Raw genomic sequence first — 17,452 nt, 5'->3', positions numbered from 1 at the left:
TACGGCTGAGCGAGTGAGCGAGGCCTTGCCCGCAGCTGTCTTGCGCTGAGCTGAGTGCGCCTCCGAGTCCACCCACCGGCGTATCCTCTCCTTCGCTTCTCCGTCCGCAGCAGAAGGGAGAGAGCAGCCACAGTCACCAGTGCGTCTTCATTCTGTATCTCCTCCTCCTGAGTCTCCTGACTGGTTGTGGCACTGCTGGTAAGTCAGGATCCAGCCTGTGCCCACTGCCCAGTGCTAATCTCCGGGGCCGACCACTCCCGTAGCCGTTGCCTACAGCACATGCACATTGCTAGCAGCCCAACTTCTCCAGTTCTTCTCCAGAGCCTCCTCCCGCCCACGAGGGCCACGACCCGACTCCAAGCCACCAGCCAAAGTTCCAGGTTAGTGTACTCAGTATTTTATGAGAACATGCATTCTTGCAATCATGTATTGCTTTTAACAATGTTCCTTCTAGATACTGTATTGTACTATTCCTTCTAGATACTGTATTGTACTATTCCTTCTAGATACTGTATTGTACTATTCCTTCTAGATACTGTATTGTACTATTCCTTCTAGATACTGTTTGGAACAATAAAATGTCATTGTCGTTGTATATGTGTATATATATATATATATATATATATATATATATATATATATATATATATATATAGCCCTTTGACAGTGGGGGCGGTGCAGGCGCTGGCGGTTAAATGTTTTTATCATTCAGATCAATGGACAGAAGTGGTGAAGGAGTGGTGTATACACCGCGCCAAAGATGCAGCTTGCATGAGTTTTTTTAACATCCTGCAAGTGTATCGCTCCAGTGTGAAAGGCCTCCAGCTTTCCCACTGGAGAGACAGGAACAGCTCTTTACAGGCGCTATGCAGGCGCTATTTTACATACGACATCCTTTTTTTCCCACAAATAAAGCTTTCTTTTAGTGGTATTTGATCGCCTCTGCAGTTTTTATTTTTTACGCTATAAACAAAAAAAAAGAGTGACAATTTTGAAAAAAAGCAATATTTTGTACTTTTTACAAAGAAATTGGCAAAAAAAAGTATCAAAAACCATCTTTTTTGGGGCGGGTGCGGGGGGGGGGGGGTGTGTCCCTTAATGGCAGTTTGGAAATGTGGTCACCCTAATGTGGGGGACACAGCAAACATGTGGAAGAAGGTGATCTGGTCAGAGGAGACCAAAATTCAACTTTATGGCCTAAAAGCAAAACGCTATGTGTGGGGGAAACTAACACTGCCCATCCCCCTGAACACACCATCCCCACCGTGAGACATGGTGGTGGAAGCATCATGTGGTGGGGATGGTTTTCTTCAGCAGGGACAGGGAAGCTGGTTAGGCTGCTTTCACACTGGGGCGGGAGCGGCGTCGGCGGTAAAGCTTTACCGTCGTTTTAGCGGCGGTCTGCAGGCACTAGCGGGGTGGTTTTAACCCCCGCTAGTGTCCGAAAAAGGGTTAAACCCGCCCGCAAAGCGCCGCTGCAGCCCTTGATTTCAATGGGTAGGAGCGGTATAGGAGCGGTGAATACACCGCTCCTTCACCGCTCCAAAGATGCGACTAGCAGGACTTTTTTCACCGTCCTGCCAGCGCATCGCTCCAGCGTGAAAGCCCTCCGGCTTTCACACAGGACGGAAAGGGGCCGGTTTTCTTCAGGCGCTACACAGGCGCTATTTTTAGCGATGTAACGCCTGAATACCGCCCCAGTGTGAAAGCAGCCTTAGAGTTGATGGGAAGATGGATGGTGTCGGATATACCGCCATGATGTACCCAGCCAAAGCCTCCTTTTCCCCCTTGGAGGCCTCCATCCAGCGGGATGGTGATGCCCCTCACCCTCCATAGGAAATGAATGGCAGTATTCAGTTATCTCTGTTGTTTTATTATTTTTATTTTCTCCATTTAATCACAAAGGCTTCTGGAAGGACTGACTTGACTTTTATGGGGGAGGGGCTGGCACATTGGAAAACCTCCATGATTGGCCCCTTCAATCCACCTGACCACAAAGTCCATGGCACATAACAGAGTTCAGGTAGAAGTCACATCAGCTCTGAGCTCGAGGCTCACTCGGATAGTAAGCTCCCTTGACTAGAGATTTACTTGCCCTCACTTAACATGGCGGGCGGCGCCTCAGCGCATAGATATCAGAGGCTTCAGCACTATACTCGCGGTATGAACATATATTCCATCTCCCGATAAGATTATTCTTTATTTCCAGCCTGCAGCTCTCCTCAGAGGTCTGTAAAGGTTGTAAAATAAAGCGAGGTTTGCCCTTAGATAAGATGGCGGCCGCGCCTCAGTGAGGTGGGAAATAGCCATGTATGAGGGGATTGGGAGGACTGTTAGGGTGTATTGAGCTCCCGTGTCCGCCATTCCCGCGGAGAAGGACCGCCATCCTCTCATTCTCCGCTCAGGAAGGACGGACAGGCCTGGCGGATCTCCATGGTGACGCGTGTCGCCGCGCCGTGACGTCAGCGGGCCCGGGGTGATGACGTGTAGTGTTTATGTCCTGCTGCAGCCGCTGAGGTGACGGAGCCGCGGCGGTCATGGCAATGTTCCGCAATCTGGTGGCCTCAGCCCAACACCGGCAACACCAACACCACCAGAACCCGGCCGTCCCGTCCTCCGCCGACAGCCTGGAGACCCAATACGGCTGTCCCATCTGTCTGGAGGTTTACCACAAGCCTGTGGCCATAGGGAGCTGCGGACACACGTGAGTGCCGGGGGCCCCACTGACCGGTGGAGGGGACACGGGGGCCACACAGACCGGGGGAGGGGACACGGGGGCCCCACAGACCGGGGGAGGGGACACGGGGGCCCCACAGATCGGGGGAGGGGACAGGGGGGCCCCACAGACCGGGGGAGGGGACAGGGGGGCCCCACCGACCGGAGGAGGGGACACGGGGGCCCCACCGACCGGGGGAGGGGACACGGGGGGCCACACCGACCGGGGGAGGGGACACGGGGGGCCACACCGACCGGGGGATGGGACAGACTGAAAGGGGGGAGGGGAAAGAGGAAGGGGTTAATAGGGGAACCCAGAAAGGGGGGCCGGGAAGGGGTTAATATGGGGGGAGGGGTAAACCCAAGTGGGGCTGCAACTAATGATTATTTTCATAATCGATTAGTTGGCCCATATATTGTTTCGATTAATCGAATAATCGGTTAATAACAAAAAATGGTAATTTTGCTGCAATTTGCATTTTTACATATTTTTTTTGGCCAATTTGTTGTTGGGCAGATTCAAAAACACAAATTGCTGCAAAAACACATTATTACGTTGCTTTTCTGCAGCTTCTCCATTGAAGTATTAAAAAAAAAAAAAAAGTCCTCGTCTTTTCCAAATACGAAGCAGCTGAAAAAATCCTGGATGTGAAGGTGTCCCATAGGAAACCATGGAAATGGACTGTAGTGCGTTTCTACAAATAGCACCAAAAAACACAGAGGTGTGACCCGGGCCTGAGATATTTAGTAACATAATGGGGTTAAAAAAAACTAAAATTAGTACAAAAAGAGCAAATAATCGCTACTGTAAGGGGCTAATTTTTTACTATGGGACAGTGAAAGTAATATTTACAGTAGCAATTTGCTTTTTTTTTGTACTATAAAGGGCTAATTTTAGTTTTTTGTTAACCCCATTATGTTACTGGCCGATTAATCGATTATGAAAATAGTAATCGATTAATTTCATAATCGATTAGTTGTTTCAGCCCTAAACCCAAGCAGTAGGCGTATTTGCAATGATTTGGTCCAGTCCAATACTGTATTTCAGGGCGTGGCCACCCAATAAATAGAGCGGTCACATGTACATCAGTCTTACATACGTTGTGCACAAAATACCGAGCTGCCTGGCTCCCTTGTTGGCAGCACTCCCTGTGACTGTGCTCCGCCTCTCCTGGGCTCCCTTATCTTTATTTGCAGCGTCCCGCTCCATGGGCCGGTCCACCTCTTCCCTTAGGATTGGGGTCCTCCTGAGACCTCCGTCTCCTGGTTTCTGTCTGAGGCCCCCCCCGGGGGAGAACTGAGTATATAAGGATGTGTCCAAACTTCTCTGTAATGGAATTTCACTGAGTGGTCCCAACCCCCCTCCTTCTCGGGTCCCCCCCCGCTGGCGCTCCTGGCTCCTTCTCGGGTCCCCCCCGCTGGCGCTCCTGGCTCCTTCTCGGGTCCCCCCCGCTGGCGCTCCTGGCTCCTTCTCGGGTCCCCCCCGCTGGCGCTCCTGGCTCCTTCTCGGGTCCCCCCGCTGGCGCTCCTGGCTCCTTCTCGGGTCCCCCCCGCTGGCGCTCCTGGCTCCTTCTCGGGTCCCCCCCCCCCCCCGCTGGCGCTCCTGGCTCCCTCTCGGGTCCCCCCCCCCCCCCCGCTGGCGCTCCTGGCTCCCTCTCGGGTCCCCCCCCCCCCGCTGGCGCTCCTGGCTCCCTCTCGGGTCCCCCCCCCCGCTGGCGCTCCTGGCTCCCTCTCGGGTCCCCCCCCCCCCCCCCCGCTGGCGCTCCTGGCTCCCTCTCGGGTCCCCCCCCCCCCCCCGCTGGCGCTTCTGGCTCCTCCTCCTTGGAAGGAGGGTCCAGGGGGCGGGGCTCCAGAGATGGTGACGAGTCTATGCCGTCTGATTTCCCCCACTGATTGGATTAGCACTTGGGGTGTGGGTGGAGCGTCTGGGAAGTCACCTGTGCACTGGAAACCTTCCCCCTCCCCCCCTTCATTGCCACCGCCGCTCTGGTGACCTCTATACTGAGCCTACATCTGACCTCCAGTGTCCTCCCTTGTCTGCATTCATCACTTCTCACAATATGCAGCATGACCTCCCAGGCTTAGATAATATCATCACTCTGCTGCAAGCTGCAAGAAGCATTTACTCAGTCTCATGTTCCCGATTATCAGATTGGAGGATAAGACGGCAGCAGGGGCTGATCTGTGTCAGATTTGTGAACATCATCCTAGAGCTACACAGACAACACATGATTGCATCATCTCTGAGGTGACATCTCAGTCCAAGAAGTAGATGGTGACCTTGGATGATAAATGACTAAAGAAGGCGCCGCCCTTCTGGAGAGAGAAGGAGATGGGGGCATTGTCTGGGGGGAGGGGTACTGTGATCTGTGTAAGCGGTAGTACATACTTGGAAGTGTTATTTACACATTACTGATTGTGAATTTATCTAATAATCTGAACAGCAGGCCTCCTGTGACTCTGAGCCGGTGACCTGTACAAACGAGTAACCCGTCGGAGATGGAGATTTTATTGTCGTTCCGTGAGTGTGCAGAACTGTACAGCGTGACGTGTTGGGTATCTATTTAATCGGCGTAATGCCATCTTTTTATATAAATAGGATTCCCCCCTAAAGAATGTGTGCCTAAATACCCTGCAACATAGAAAATCACACACCCACCAATTTATTCTCTAGTCTAGGTTCTCTGCTATATGTAATGTTTGGGGATTCTTCTAAAAAATACTGATTTGTTTGAGATAAAACTCAGAATCGGCCTGCGCAGAAAGTAGTTAAACTGGAACAATAACAAAGATTAACCCCTTCCCCTCTGGAAGGTTCCCCACCCCCCTTCATGACCTGGGCATTTTTTGCTATTCGCCATTGCGCTACTTTACCTAGTAATTGCACCGTTGTGCAACACTGACACAAATGACATTTATATTCACACAAATCAAGATTTCTGATCTCTGATCTTGGTGTGGGGGGGGGGGGGTGTAAGTTTTTTTGTTATATAAATGAAAAAAGATTGGAAATTTTGAAGAAATTGATTATATAATTATTATTATATATAAATATATTTATGCTTTTTTTTTTTTTTTGAAACTTCCAGTAAAAACATTTCTTAATAAATTTTGCCCAAAATATTTTCTGCTCCATGTCTTTAGGAAAAAAAATAATCCCAATAAGTGTTTATTGATGGGTTTGTGTGAAAGTTATATTATCTATAGGATATATAGTGGAATTTTTATTTATTAAATTATCCGCCCTGCAATAGTGCGGCGGTCAATCTGGCATCACCAGTGACACTAATACAGTGATAATACTATACACTGTCACTGTACTGATGACACTGGCTGGGAAGGGGTTAAATGTGTGTTTCTGGGGATCTGGCGGTTCTCATTCCTTAGCAGATTCCGGTCACTGATCACAGCTCAGCCTTGTTTACATTCACACAGATGTTTGGGGAAGGTCGGAGCCTATCACCGGGTGTCGGCGGTCACTCACTGGTTGGGACCTGGTGATTGGCACATGCCGTGACGAATCGCAGCACTGGCCGGTGCGCCCCCTTCCTGGAGAAGTGTGATTCTGCACAGCCAGCCCCCTCTGTCGCAGTAAAATTTCCACTCAAAAGTGCAGTCCTGAACCCCTCCTACACCATGTAGCGTGCCGTTTATTGGGGGGATGGGGGGGGGGGGGGTGCCGCCGCCATGTTGCCATCTTTCTGCGGAGTCGTCTTCGGTCGGTTGATGACCCAGCTGTGCTTCTCTTGCAGGTTCTGTGGAGAATGTTTGCAGCCGTGTCTCCAGGTGTCGTCTCCTCTCTGCCCGCTCTGTCGCATGCCTTTCGACCCAAAGAAGGTGGACAAAGCTTCCAATGTAGACAAACAGCTCTCTTCATATAAAGCTCCCTGCAGAGGCTGCAGTAAGAAGGTAGGTCATGTAGTCCGGGGCTGGTAGGTGTACATGTGGAGGACGTCGTCTCTTATTCTTCCACACTCACCTCTCTGCTCTTTGTACAGCTTAAGGCCCAGTTCACACATGTGAATTGGATGTGGCTTGCACCGCATCCTAGTCGCAGAACATTTGAAAATATGTTCTTTTCAGTGTGTCTGGTTCACATGTGTGCGTTTCACCCGCACAAAAAACGTGCATTTTCTAGGCCGTGCGCTGCGAATTGCAGGCACATAATCTTCAGTACTGGATCTCTCATTGAGATCAACTCACTATTTCACAGGTTCATTGAATAGCGCAGCTCCTGCTGAATTTATTATTATTTTGTCTTTCTCACCTTAGAGTTACTGCTCACTTTATTAGTATATTTTGGTTTTGTTAGTGCGGTAAACTTTCCCCTTTTTTTTTTTTTTTTTAATACATAATCTCTTCAATGGGAACGCATCTGATTGGCAGATGTTCCCTTGTGAACAGGACTAGTGTGAGCCCGGCCTCAAAGGGTTGTAAAGCCTCGGGGTTTGCATTAAGGTGAAAAACCCTCTGCCACTCAGCATTCCCCCCCCCCCCCCCCCCGAGCCCCCCATTGTTTCCCATGACGGGAACAAGCACACTAGCTCTGCCCGGTGTCCTGATTGGATAGATTGATAGCAGCACAGCCATTGGCTCCCACTGCTGTCCATCAAATCCAAAGATTGTCACCTGCACGGGTGTCCATGAAGGAGAGCGCTTCTCTGACAGGGCAAACAAGAAGAGGAGGAGCCAGGAGCGCCGCTGAGGGACACCAGAAGAGGGGGAGCCAGGAACGCCGCTGAGGGACACCAGAAGAGGAGGAGCGCCACTGAGGGACACCAGAAGAGGAGGGGCCAGGAGCACCGCTGAGGGACCCCAGAGGAGGAGGAGCACCGCTGAGGGACCCCAGAGGAGGAGGAGCCAGGAGCACCGCTGAGGGACCCCAGAGGAGGAGGAGCCAGGAGCACCTCTGAGGGACCCCAGAGGAGGAGGAGCCAGGAGCACCTCTGAGGGACCCCAGAGGAGGAGGAGCCAGGAGCACCTCTGAGGGACCCCAGAGGAGGAGGAGCCAGGAGCACCGCTGAGGGACCCCAGAGGAGGAGGAGCCAGGAGCGCTCTGTGCAAAACCAGCTGCATAGAGGAGGGAAGTGTTTTTTTATTTTTTTTAAACCCTGAACCTTTACAACCCCAATTTATCTTCTGGTCATGAATAGCTTTGTCTCACCACATAGGAGGAGGAAACAATGGGCATCCTTCCCCGTGCAGTCCATGGCCGCCACGCCCGCTCACATTTCTTAGGGCAATTCCTGCTGATGTATGTCATTATATACATAGGAAGTGCCACGAGACTACGGAGGAGGGGAGCGGGGATTCCACTAAGGACAATCTCTCTTGCCATAGAACAATAGGTAAAAGATTAGCAGTTTGGTATGTCTAGGCCTCTGATCATCATCATTTACCCCCTAAAAGTAACAACTCCGGGATAACCGGAAGGTCTAGTTGGAGATGGAAGTTTATGATGTCAGTCACCTCACCCCAGAAGTAAATCTTTCATCTTCTTGCACTGTGTATGTGCTGATTGTATGATGTGTTTCCTGCACAGGTAACTCTCGCAAAGATGAGATCCCACATTTCCTCGTGTGCCAAGGTGCAGGAACAGATGGCCAACTGTCCAAAGTTTGTTCCAGTAGTCCCTACGTCTCAGCCCATTCCCAGGTACCGATCCCATCCGCATATTCTAGTACATTCCAGACCTCCATTATACAGAGAGAACTCTTATCAGGATTGGATGACAGATTCTCATATATTGAGATGACATTCTAACCTAGTCTGATAATTGGTGGAAGGTCTCCGCCCCTGGGGGGGGTTCCTTGTCACTAATAAAACCTGTCCGTTTCCTGTGTGTGATCCAGAATAGGGAATGCTGGGAATTCTTTATCTCCGTCACCAAGTCTCAGCACCTAGAGAGCTGTCATTTCCCTCCACCACATCTCAACATTGTCTCTTCTGATTGGTCGGAGCCATGTCTGGGAGGGATTGATCGGCAAGGTTGGATTTTCCCCACTTATTGCTGTAGGAATAAACATGAGAGATCAAATCTGAATGCATATTTATTTATTTTATATTCTGTGATGGCCGTGATCTCCAGTGTATTCCTGGGTTCCTCTCACTCCAGTATCTCTGGTTCTCACAGTACAGCCTTCTGTAGCCTCAAAAACAGAAGCTGTTGCCATGTCTTATTCCATCACATATCACAGAAATCATTCCAGCACAGTGGGCAGAGTCATGTAAATCATTCCTTTTTTACCCCATTAGCCAACTGCACCTCCAGAACCGATGGCATATATTACATAATGAAGGCTGATATAGAGCCATAAATGTCACACTGCATGCGGCTGTCCAGGTCTAGTCATTGTCTGTGCAGAGTAGAAAAGGCGTGGTTTGGATGGATTGGGGAGATGTGGATTGGAGGGATCAGTGAGATGTGGATTGGATGGGATTAGGGGAGGCGTGGATTGGATGGGATTAGGGGAGGCGTGGATTGGATGGGATTAGGGGAGGCGTGGATTCAGTTGGAGGTTTGTTAGGAGATTATTATAGTCAACTTGTTTTTTCCTCTGTCGATCAAAGACTGAAAATGGGGCATACGATTGTGCCATCGTTTTGTTTTTCTAAACATAATCCAGCATGTTGGATCGGGCACTTTGGATTGCAGCATGAAAATCGCGTGTCACAGCTGGCACTCTGATGATGGTAAAAACTAACGACCAAGAGGTTTGGTTGGGTTTTTGACTCGTCTTTGGCCGGCCTTAGTATGTGAGCTGCACCTGCTGACACCCTTTGAAAATGTTCCTGGCCTGGCTGTCATGCTGATTCAGGGTCCCCAGGACTTTCTCTTTTCAGTTTAGAGACAATTGGTATTAGAATTCCTGACCTGCATGCCTGTACAGAGTCAGCAGTGTAACCTAGTGAGGCCAGCGGATCAGCATGACAGCCAGGGAAGCGGTATTTCTATGGAGGGCTCTGCAGTGGCAGCCATGAAGTCTCTTTAGGTTTTTATTTAAATTGAAACTTTAATTTTCCTTACACAATGATCGTCCTTCCAGGTAGATCTCAATCCCATTTTCATGTTTGTTTTCCTTTACAGATTTACGTGTTTTGTAGTTCATCATTTCCCTTCCCGTAGAGCTGGAGATCGTTTCCCTTCCCGTAGAGAAAACAAGTTTGTCATATATTTTTTTTATTTTTTTTATCACAGTAATATTCCAAACCGGTCCACCTTTGTGTGTCCTTACTGTGGGGCCCGGAACCTGGACCAGCAGGAGCTTGTGAAACATTGTATGGAGAACCACCGGAGTGACCCCAACAAAGTGGTATGTCAGTGTGTGGCTTTTATTTTTTTGTTATTTGTTAACAAACGCTTTAAAGTAGCGCAATGACGTATTGCAAAAAATTGCCTGGTCACAAGGGGGAGGGGGAATTTTCCAGACCTGAAGCGGTTAATTTTAGGGTTGCACCAGTATCACTTTTTGTAAGACCGAGTACTGATACTTTTATTCAAGTACTCGCTGATACCAATTACCAATACTTCTTCTTCTTTTTTTTTTTTTTTTTTTTTTTTTTTTTTTTTTCTTGTCATGTGACAGTGGCACTGATGAGGCATGGACTGTCAGTAGTTTTTTAAAAGTTTTTACAATTATTATTATTTTTTTTTTTTTTATATGTTTGAGACAGGGAAAGTAACTGAGGACAGAGATTCCCCAGTCCCTTTCCCAGCAGCCTCAGCTGCACTGAAGTTGAATGGAGAGGAGACAGAGGCTCCTCTCCATTCATAAACTGAAGCAGAGGAAACCGTTTACGATGCTCAGTTATGAATGGACAGAGTCAATGACTCTGTCTGTTCAGTGAAGGAGATGATAAATGATATGCATACCGGCTCCTTCCTCTGCTATCCATACTGAAAGATCTGTGACAGGGGAGGGCAGAGGAGCACACGGAGGAGAACACGGGGGGGGGGGGGGAGGGAGGAGCACATAGAGGAGGACATGGGGTGGAAAGGGAGGAGCACACGGAGGAGGACACGGGAGAACCGGAGGAGCACACGGAGGAGGACACGGGGGAACCGGAGGAGCAGAGGGAGGAGCACACGGAGGAGGACACGGGGGAACCGGAGGAGCAGAGGGAGGAGCACACGGAGGAGGATACGGGGGAACTGGAGGAGCAAAGGGAGGAGCGCATGGAGGAGCACACGGGGGAACCAGAGGAGCGCATAAAGGACACAGGGGGAACGGAGGAGCAGAGGGAGGAGCTCTTGGTGAAGGAAATGGGGGAAGTGGAGGAGCAAAGGGAGGACGACGGGGGGTGGGGGGAACCAGAGGAGAGCACAGAGGGGGACATGGAGGGGCTTTCAATAATGCAGCTGAAAACCCAGAGGGGGCTGGTGGGGGGGGCGGGGGGGGGGGGGGTGGATTGGAGAGGAGGAGAAGCTTCTTTTAGTTGCTTTATTGAAAGCCACACAGGGAGATCGGTGACCGCTGCACTGATCATCCTGACTGTCCAGGTTTCGGATCGAGCATCGGAGCGTTTGCACGCACTCATTTCTGGTATCGGTTAAGCCTAGTTAATGTTGTGCTTTTACATGTAGGCCATTTTGGGTCCCCTCAGAAGCCTGGCTAATAAACTCCTAGTTGGCAGCCCCCGTGTCCAATCTTATTGCTAGGATGTGGAAACCATTGGCTTTCAGTTGTGCAGTGCTGGGTGGAAGTCCTGGCAATAAGTCAGGACATGGGGACTGCGAACGAGGAGTTTCTTAGCCAGGCTTCTGAGGGGACCCAAACAAACCTTCTCCTGTGCTCACAGTGGTTATCCCAGGAGGGGTACACGGTGCAAAATCCCTTCTTGGCACCAATGGTCTTCCTGCCCTCTCAGAATAATGTGCATCCTCAGACTCAAAAAAACAAAAAGAGCACACCGACCTAGCGCATTACCTCAATAAAATGTATTCCACGCTAAAAACTGCAAATATACTCCCAAACACGAATGACGTAAACGCATGTTATAGCAAGTGACATCAACTGCCTGAAGGTCTAATCAAGTCCATCAGTACTGCCAGAAGACCAGGAGGCGTCCAGAAATGGCTGCCAAGTTTCGAGGGCGAACCCTCTTTCTCAGAGCCAGGGTAGCGAATGACCCGCTGTCCTATTCACTATTCCTATATACACAACCAGCTGCAATGTTACCATCCCCCACAGCGATTGGGGGGTGGAGTCTGGATTATACGTGTACAATAAATGCAGGTGGTTTGCACACAAAATACTTGTAAAGTGGCAAATCGTAATTGGATAATCTCATACAAATCCATAATTATGATAAAAAGATGTGTATATACAGTATGTGACAAAAGTAAGTACTCCCCTCAGTGACATTTGTGTAAATCTTTTCTTCTCTCTTTTCATGTGACAACACTGAAGAAATGACACTTGTCTACAATGTAAAGTAGTGAGTGTACAGCTTGTATAACAGTGTAAATTTCCTGTCCCCTCCAAATAACTCAACACACAGCCATTAATGTCTAAACCGCTGGCAACAAAAGTCAGTACACCCCTAAGTGAAAATGTCCAGATTGGGCCCAATGCAAATATTTACTGTTATACAAGCTGTAGACTCACTACTTTACATTGTAGCAAAGTGTCATTTCTTCAGTGTTGTCACATGAAAAGATTTACACAAATGTCACTGAGGGGTGTACTTACTTTTGTCAGATTTTGTATGTACATGGGATTTTTATTTTTTTATTTTTTTTTAATAAATGTGCAAAGATTCCAAACAAACTTCTCTCATGTTGTCATTATGGGGGATTTTTTGTAGAAGTTCAAGGAAAATAATGAATTCATTTTGGACTAAGGCTGTAACATAACAAAATGTGGAAAAAGTGAAGCTCTGTGAATACTTTGCGGATGCTCTGTATATACAGGAGGCTACAATGAAACTTGTCAGCAATGTACTGTTTCTTGGTGGGCTGTGGAGCGGTGACTGCACTGTATCTAAATCCCTGAACCTCTGTATGGTGACAACACTGCATGCTCCTCACACTCCATGTTCACTTCCAGGTGTGCCCCATCTGTTCAGCCATGCCGTGGGGGGACCCCAGCTATAAGAGTGCCAATTTTCTTCAGCATCTTCTCCACCGGCATAAATTCTCCTATGACACATTTGTGGTATGTAACGCTTTACAACTTTTTTGGGGCTTTTTAATGCTACATCATGTGACGGGCCATACAGTCCCTTGCAAAAGTATTCATACCCCTTGACATTCCCCACATTTTGTTACAACCAGAAACATAAATGTATTTTATTGGGATTTTATGTGATGCACCAACACAAAGTGTCACATAATTGTGAAGTGGAAAGAAAATGATAAATGATACAAATAAATATGTGAAAAGTGTGGGGGAGGGGCATTTGTATGGCGCCCCCCGGAGTCAATACTTTGTAGAACCCCCCTTTCTCTACAAGTTTTTTTGGGGGTGTCTCTACCAGCTTTGCACATCTAGAGAGGACATTTCTGCCCATTCTTCTTCTTTGTAAAATATCTCAAGCTCTGTCAGATTGGATGGAGAGCGTCTGTGATCAGCAATTTTCAAGTCTTGCCACAGATTCTCAATGAGATTTAGGTCTGGACTGTGACTGGGCCATTCTAACACATGAATAGGCTTTGATCTAAAACATTCCATTGTAGCTCCATCCATCTTCCCATCAGCTCTGACCAGCTTCCCTGTCCCTGCTGAAGAAAACCATCCCCACCACATGAAGCTGCCACCACCATGTCTCACGGTGGGGATGGTGTGTTCGGGGGATGGGCAGTGTTAGTTTTCCGCCACACATAGCGTTTTGCTTTTAGGCCATAAAGTTGAATTTTGGTCTCCTCTGACCAGATCACCTTCTTCCACATGTTTGCTGCCCCCTCCCCCACATGGCTTCTCACAAACTACAAACAGGACTTCTTATGACTTTCTTTCTCCAATGTCTTTCTTCTTGTCACTCTTCCATAAAGGGCAGATTTGTGGAGAGACGACTAATAGTTGTCCTGTGGACAGATTCTCCCCCCTGAGCTGTGGATCTCTGCAGCTCCTCCAGAGTTACCATGGACCTCTTGGCTCTTCTCTGATGAATGCTCTCCTTGCCCGGCCCGGTCAGTTTAGCTGGACGGCCGTGTCTTGGTAGGTTTGCGGTTGTGCCATACTCTTTCCATTTTCCCATGATGGATTGAACAGAACTCCGTGAGATGGTCAAAGCTTGGGAGATTTTATTATAACCCAACCCTGCTTTATACTTCTCCACAACTTTATCCCTGACCTGTCTGGAGTGTTCCTTGGCCTTCATGATGCTGTTTGTTCACTAAGGTCCTCTAACAAACCTCTGAGGGCTTCACAGAACAGCTGTATTTATACTGAGATTAAATGACACACAGGTGGACTCTATTTCCTAATTAGGAGACTTCTGAAGGAAATTGGTTCCCCTAGATTTTAGTTAGGGGTATCAGAGTAAAGGGGGCGCCATACAAATGCCCCTCCCCCCACACTTTTCACATATTTATTTGTATCATTTATCATTTTCCTTCCACTTCACAATTATGTGACACTTTGTGTTGGTCCATCACATAAAATCCCAATAAAATACATTTATGTTTTTGGTTGTAACATCACATGTGGGGAACTTCAGGGGGTGTGAATACTTTTTCAAAGCGCTGTAAATGCAAAGCTGACCCTTCCTCCTTTGAATGGTAATTATTATTCATAAATGTAACACATCATATTGCTTTATTCCCCCTCCCCCCACTTAAAGTGAAACTTTACCAATAATAACGTGATATAAAATAACGATCTTTAGTCGGGAACATCATTCCACATTAATAATCCTGCTACTAACATCAGTGTGTGCTGTACATTGCCTCCAGCATCGCTTCTGTTTCTTCTTGCTGGAGGCGGCCATTTTGCTGAAGCCCAGAGCTGCTGAGCACCGGAAATAAGCCCATCGATTTAACGGTTTCAAAAAATAGTCACATTCCTGGAATGCCGGGATTGCTGTCGCATTTGTGTCCTCAGCCAAACCATCAAATAGCCGGAGTCATAACTGATCACATGTGCAGCACCATGACAACTGCAGATCAAACAGAAGCAGCTTCCTTGGCTGTAAAGGATAGGAGGGTTTCATTCCACTTCAAGGCTGTCAGCAGATCGGCCTCTACAATCTCAGCAGTGCCTAAAACTGGAGAACAACTGAGCATGTGCAGAGCGAGGTGAGAGCGAGTATTCCCGGATTGTACACAGTGTAGACATTTATTATATTTCATGATTTGCATAACTAGACCTGCAGAAGGGGCCGGCCTGATGTCATCTCGCAGGGCTTCACTTTCTGACTGAAGTTCCAAGGCTGGGTTCACATATGGAACCGCATGCGGCTCATACCGGCCGGGGGGGGGGTGGGGCCTTGGGTCCGGTGCGTCCTAGTTCACCGGTTAAGGTACAATTTCAGCCCACTTTTTGGGCTGAATTTGCATCAAAAATGGACCAAAAGACGCCCCGGAACCGCTGCAGAGAGGTGTGAACCGGCCCCATAGAGAGCCAGTCGGTCTCCTGCTATTGTGAATTGTGAACCCAGCCTTAAAGAGAAGTCTGGCATCTGTCCCCCGTCGGCTCTAAGACCTCAAATCCCACCAATAGCTGGGTTCTCAGAGCTCCTGGAGCAGACAGCTGGTCATTGTCAGTCACCGCTGTCTGCTCTAACCCCCCCCCCACCCCCTCACTGGAGCGCTAAGCTGTGGAAGGGGCCGGCTTAGGCTCTCTGAGAGGCTGAGTCCGGTGCTGGCCCAAGCATGTGGGTGGACCCCGACTTCATTGTCATGAACTTGCCCGAGCCTGGACCTGCTCTGTGACATCAGCCGGCTTCAGGCCTCTCTGTCTGCTGAAAATGGGTCACAGGACTGCAGAAGGTACACAGGAGGAGTACAGCCAAACCAGCTTTCCCCGTACTTCTCCTTGAAAGGTTGAAAATGTATAATTCGTAATGAAAGAGCTGATCTTCTTTTTTTTTTTTTTAAAGTGAAGCTCTATGCTAATAAAAGAAACTGTCCCTGATTGGTCAGCTACAGTGTATACATTGTAATTGCTTTACCTTCGCTGCATATTCTTCACTTTCTTGTTCTGCGGAAACTGATGCATACAGCTTCCCTTCCCTTCCTCCCTTCCCTTCTTCTCTTCCTTTCTCCCTCCCCTTCCCTCCTCCACCGAGACAGAAGTACAGTTAAATCACACTTGTTTAATAATAAAAGTAAATAACAAAGTAAGTAACAAACGTAGCCAAAGTTTGGTAACCGGAATGGATAGTCAGACAAGCCAGAAAGTCAGGAAGCCAGGAATCAGTATAGCAGAACAGCAAGTAGGATCTGGAGCCAGAAGGGATGTCAGCCAAGCAAATCTTTAAAGGGAACGTAGGAGAAAGTCTCTGTGATGTTGACCAAGGCGAAGGCAGAGATCACTTGTGCTGGACGGCTTAATTAGGCAGGACTGACGAGCAGGATCATCAACAGGTGAGTCGCTGTGGAGAGATAGGAGCTGGCAATTAGCAGTTGCCAGCTCAGAGAAGGAAGGGCTGAGCCCAGCCCTGACACAGTGTGCTCCCTGCCCCCCCCTCAGAGCTGTATATCTGCAGTATGAGTTCTATGGCATTGCTGCCTGCTGGTGTCTGGGAGATCTGACAGGGTAGGACGATGCAGTGGCTGATTAGATCAGTATGTAGACCGCACTGCAGTGATGTGACTACTGTGCTGCCCAATGTTCTCCTTACTGGAGGCTCTGACATGAGGAAGCAAAGCCCGCCTCTACCAAGATGGCCGCCTCCACACAGATGCAGTGCAAGGCATAGAACAAAAATGAGTAAAATGAATTCGTCAGCTTGGAGACGGCCGGCCATACTGGTGCCTCTGCCTGCGGTGTGTGGGCGGGGCTTCCATGGTTCAGGCCTTGCGTTAGGAATGAGATGTTTATTAGATGAGCTGTAGAGAAGCCGTATTTAGTGTCATGTTTGTGTTTTTCAGGATTACAGCATCGATGAGGAAGCGGCATTACAAGCGGCGCTGGCCCTCTCGCTGTCAGAGAACTGAAGATCCTTTTAGGCGCAAGTTTTCCCTTCTCGGTGTTGTCACCACAGCCGAGGCTTGTACATTCCTTCCAAAACTAGCTAATCACTCCCCTCAACCCCCCTCCCCCATGCCTTTTTATTTTACTAGTGTTATTACTATTAGTAAGGTGGAATCTTTTAAGAATTACAAAAGTAAAAAAAAGGCCGGAGATGTCATAGAGTGCAATTGTGAAGGGAAAAGGGTCAGGGGCTGAACAATTCCTCCTTCATGTGTGGTACTGCGGATTCTATTTCCAAAGTGTGCGAGTTTTATTTAATAGAATAAGGAACTCTGATGTACCTATAAAACGCACCTGGTAGTGGGGCTGACGGGGCGGGAGACGGTAGTGGGGCTGACGGATAGTGGGGATGATGGGGTGGGGATACTAGTAGTAGGGGTGACAGATATTGAGGGGTAGTAGTAAGGATGATGGGGTGGGGGGTACTAGTAGTAGGGGTGATGGATAGTGGGGAGGTAGTAGTAGGGGTGACGGATAGTGGGGAGGTAGTAGTAGGGGTGACGGATAGTGGGGAGGTAGTAGTAGGGGTGACGGATAGTGGGGAGGTAGTAGTAGGGGTGACGGATAGTGGGGGGTAGTAGTAGGGGTGACGGATAGTG

The 17,452-nt window shown here is 48.6% G+C and overlaps 1 protein-coding gene across 3 annotated transcripts; it reads left to right on the top strand.

The window, feature by feature from the left end:
- Positions 1-2,327: 2,327 nt before the first annotated feature.
- Positions 2,328-17,328, top strand: RNF166 (ring finger protein 166). Of its 3 annotated transcripts, none has more exons than XM_077450828.1 (6): positions 2,328-2,704; positions 6,468-6,624; positions 8,258-8,370; positions 9,914-10,028; positions 12,765-12,872; positions 16,751-17,327. In XM_077450828.1, the coding sequence occupies exons 1-6, from the start codon at positions 2,538-2,540 to the stop codon at positions 16,814-16,816; spliced, it is 726 nt and encodes a 241-aa protein (XP_077306954.1). In that variant the 5' UTR covers positions 2,328-2,537; the 3' UTR covers positions 16,817-17,327. The 3 variants fall into 3 exon arrangements, with proteins under 3 accessions (XP_077306954.1, XP_077306963.1, XP_077306959.1); XM_077450837.1 differs by lacking the exon at positions 2,328-2,704 and adding an exon at positions 5,180-5,236 and having other exon boundaries at positions 16,751-17,328; XM_077450833.1 differs by lacking the exon at positions 2,328-2,704 and adding an exon at positions 5,184-5,271 and having other exon boundaries at positions 16,751-17,328.
- The last annotated feature ends 124 nt before the right edge of the window (positions 17,329-17,452 follow it).

Source organism: Lithobates pipiens, unplaced genomic scaffold (assembly GCF_037356315.1).
Source record: "Lithobates pipiens isolate NorthernLeopardFrog02 unplaced genomic scaffold, aLitPip1_a1.2 Scaffold_10, whole genome shotgun sequence".
NCBI lineage: Eukaryota > Metazoa > Chordata > Amphibia > Anura > Ranidae > Lithobates > Lithobates pipiens.
This window is presented reverse-complemented; position numbering and strand designations above follow the sequence as displayed.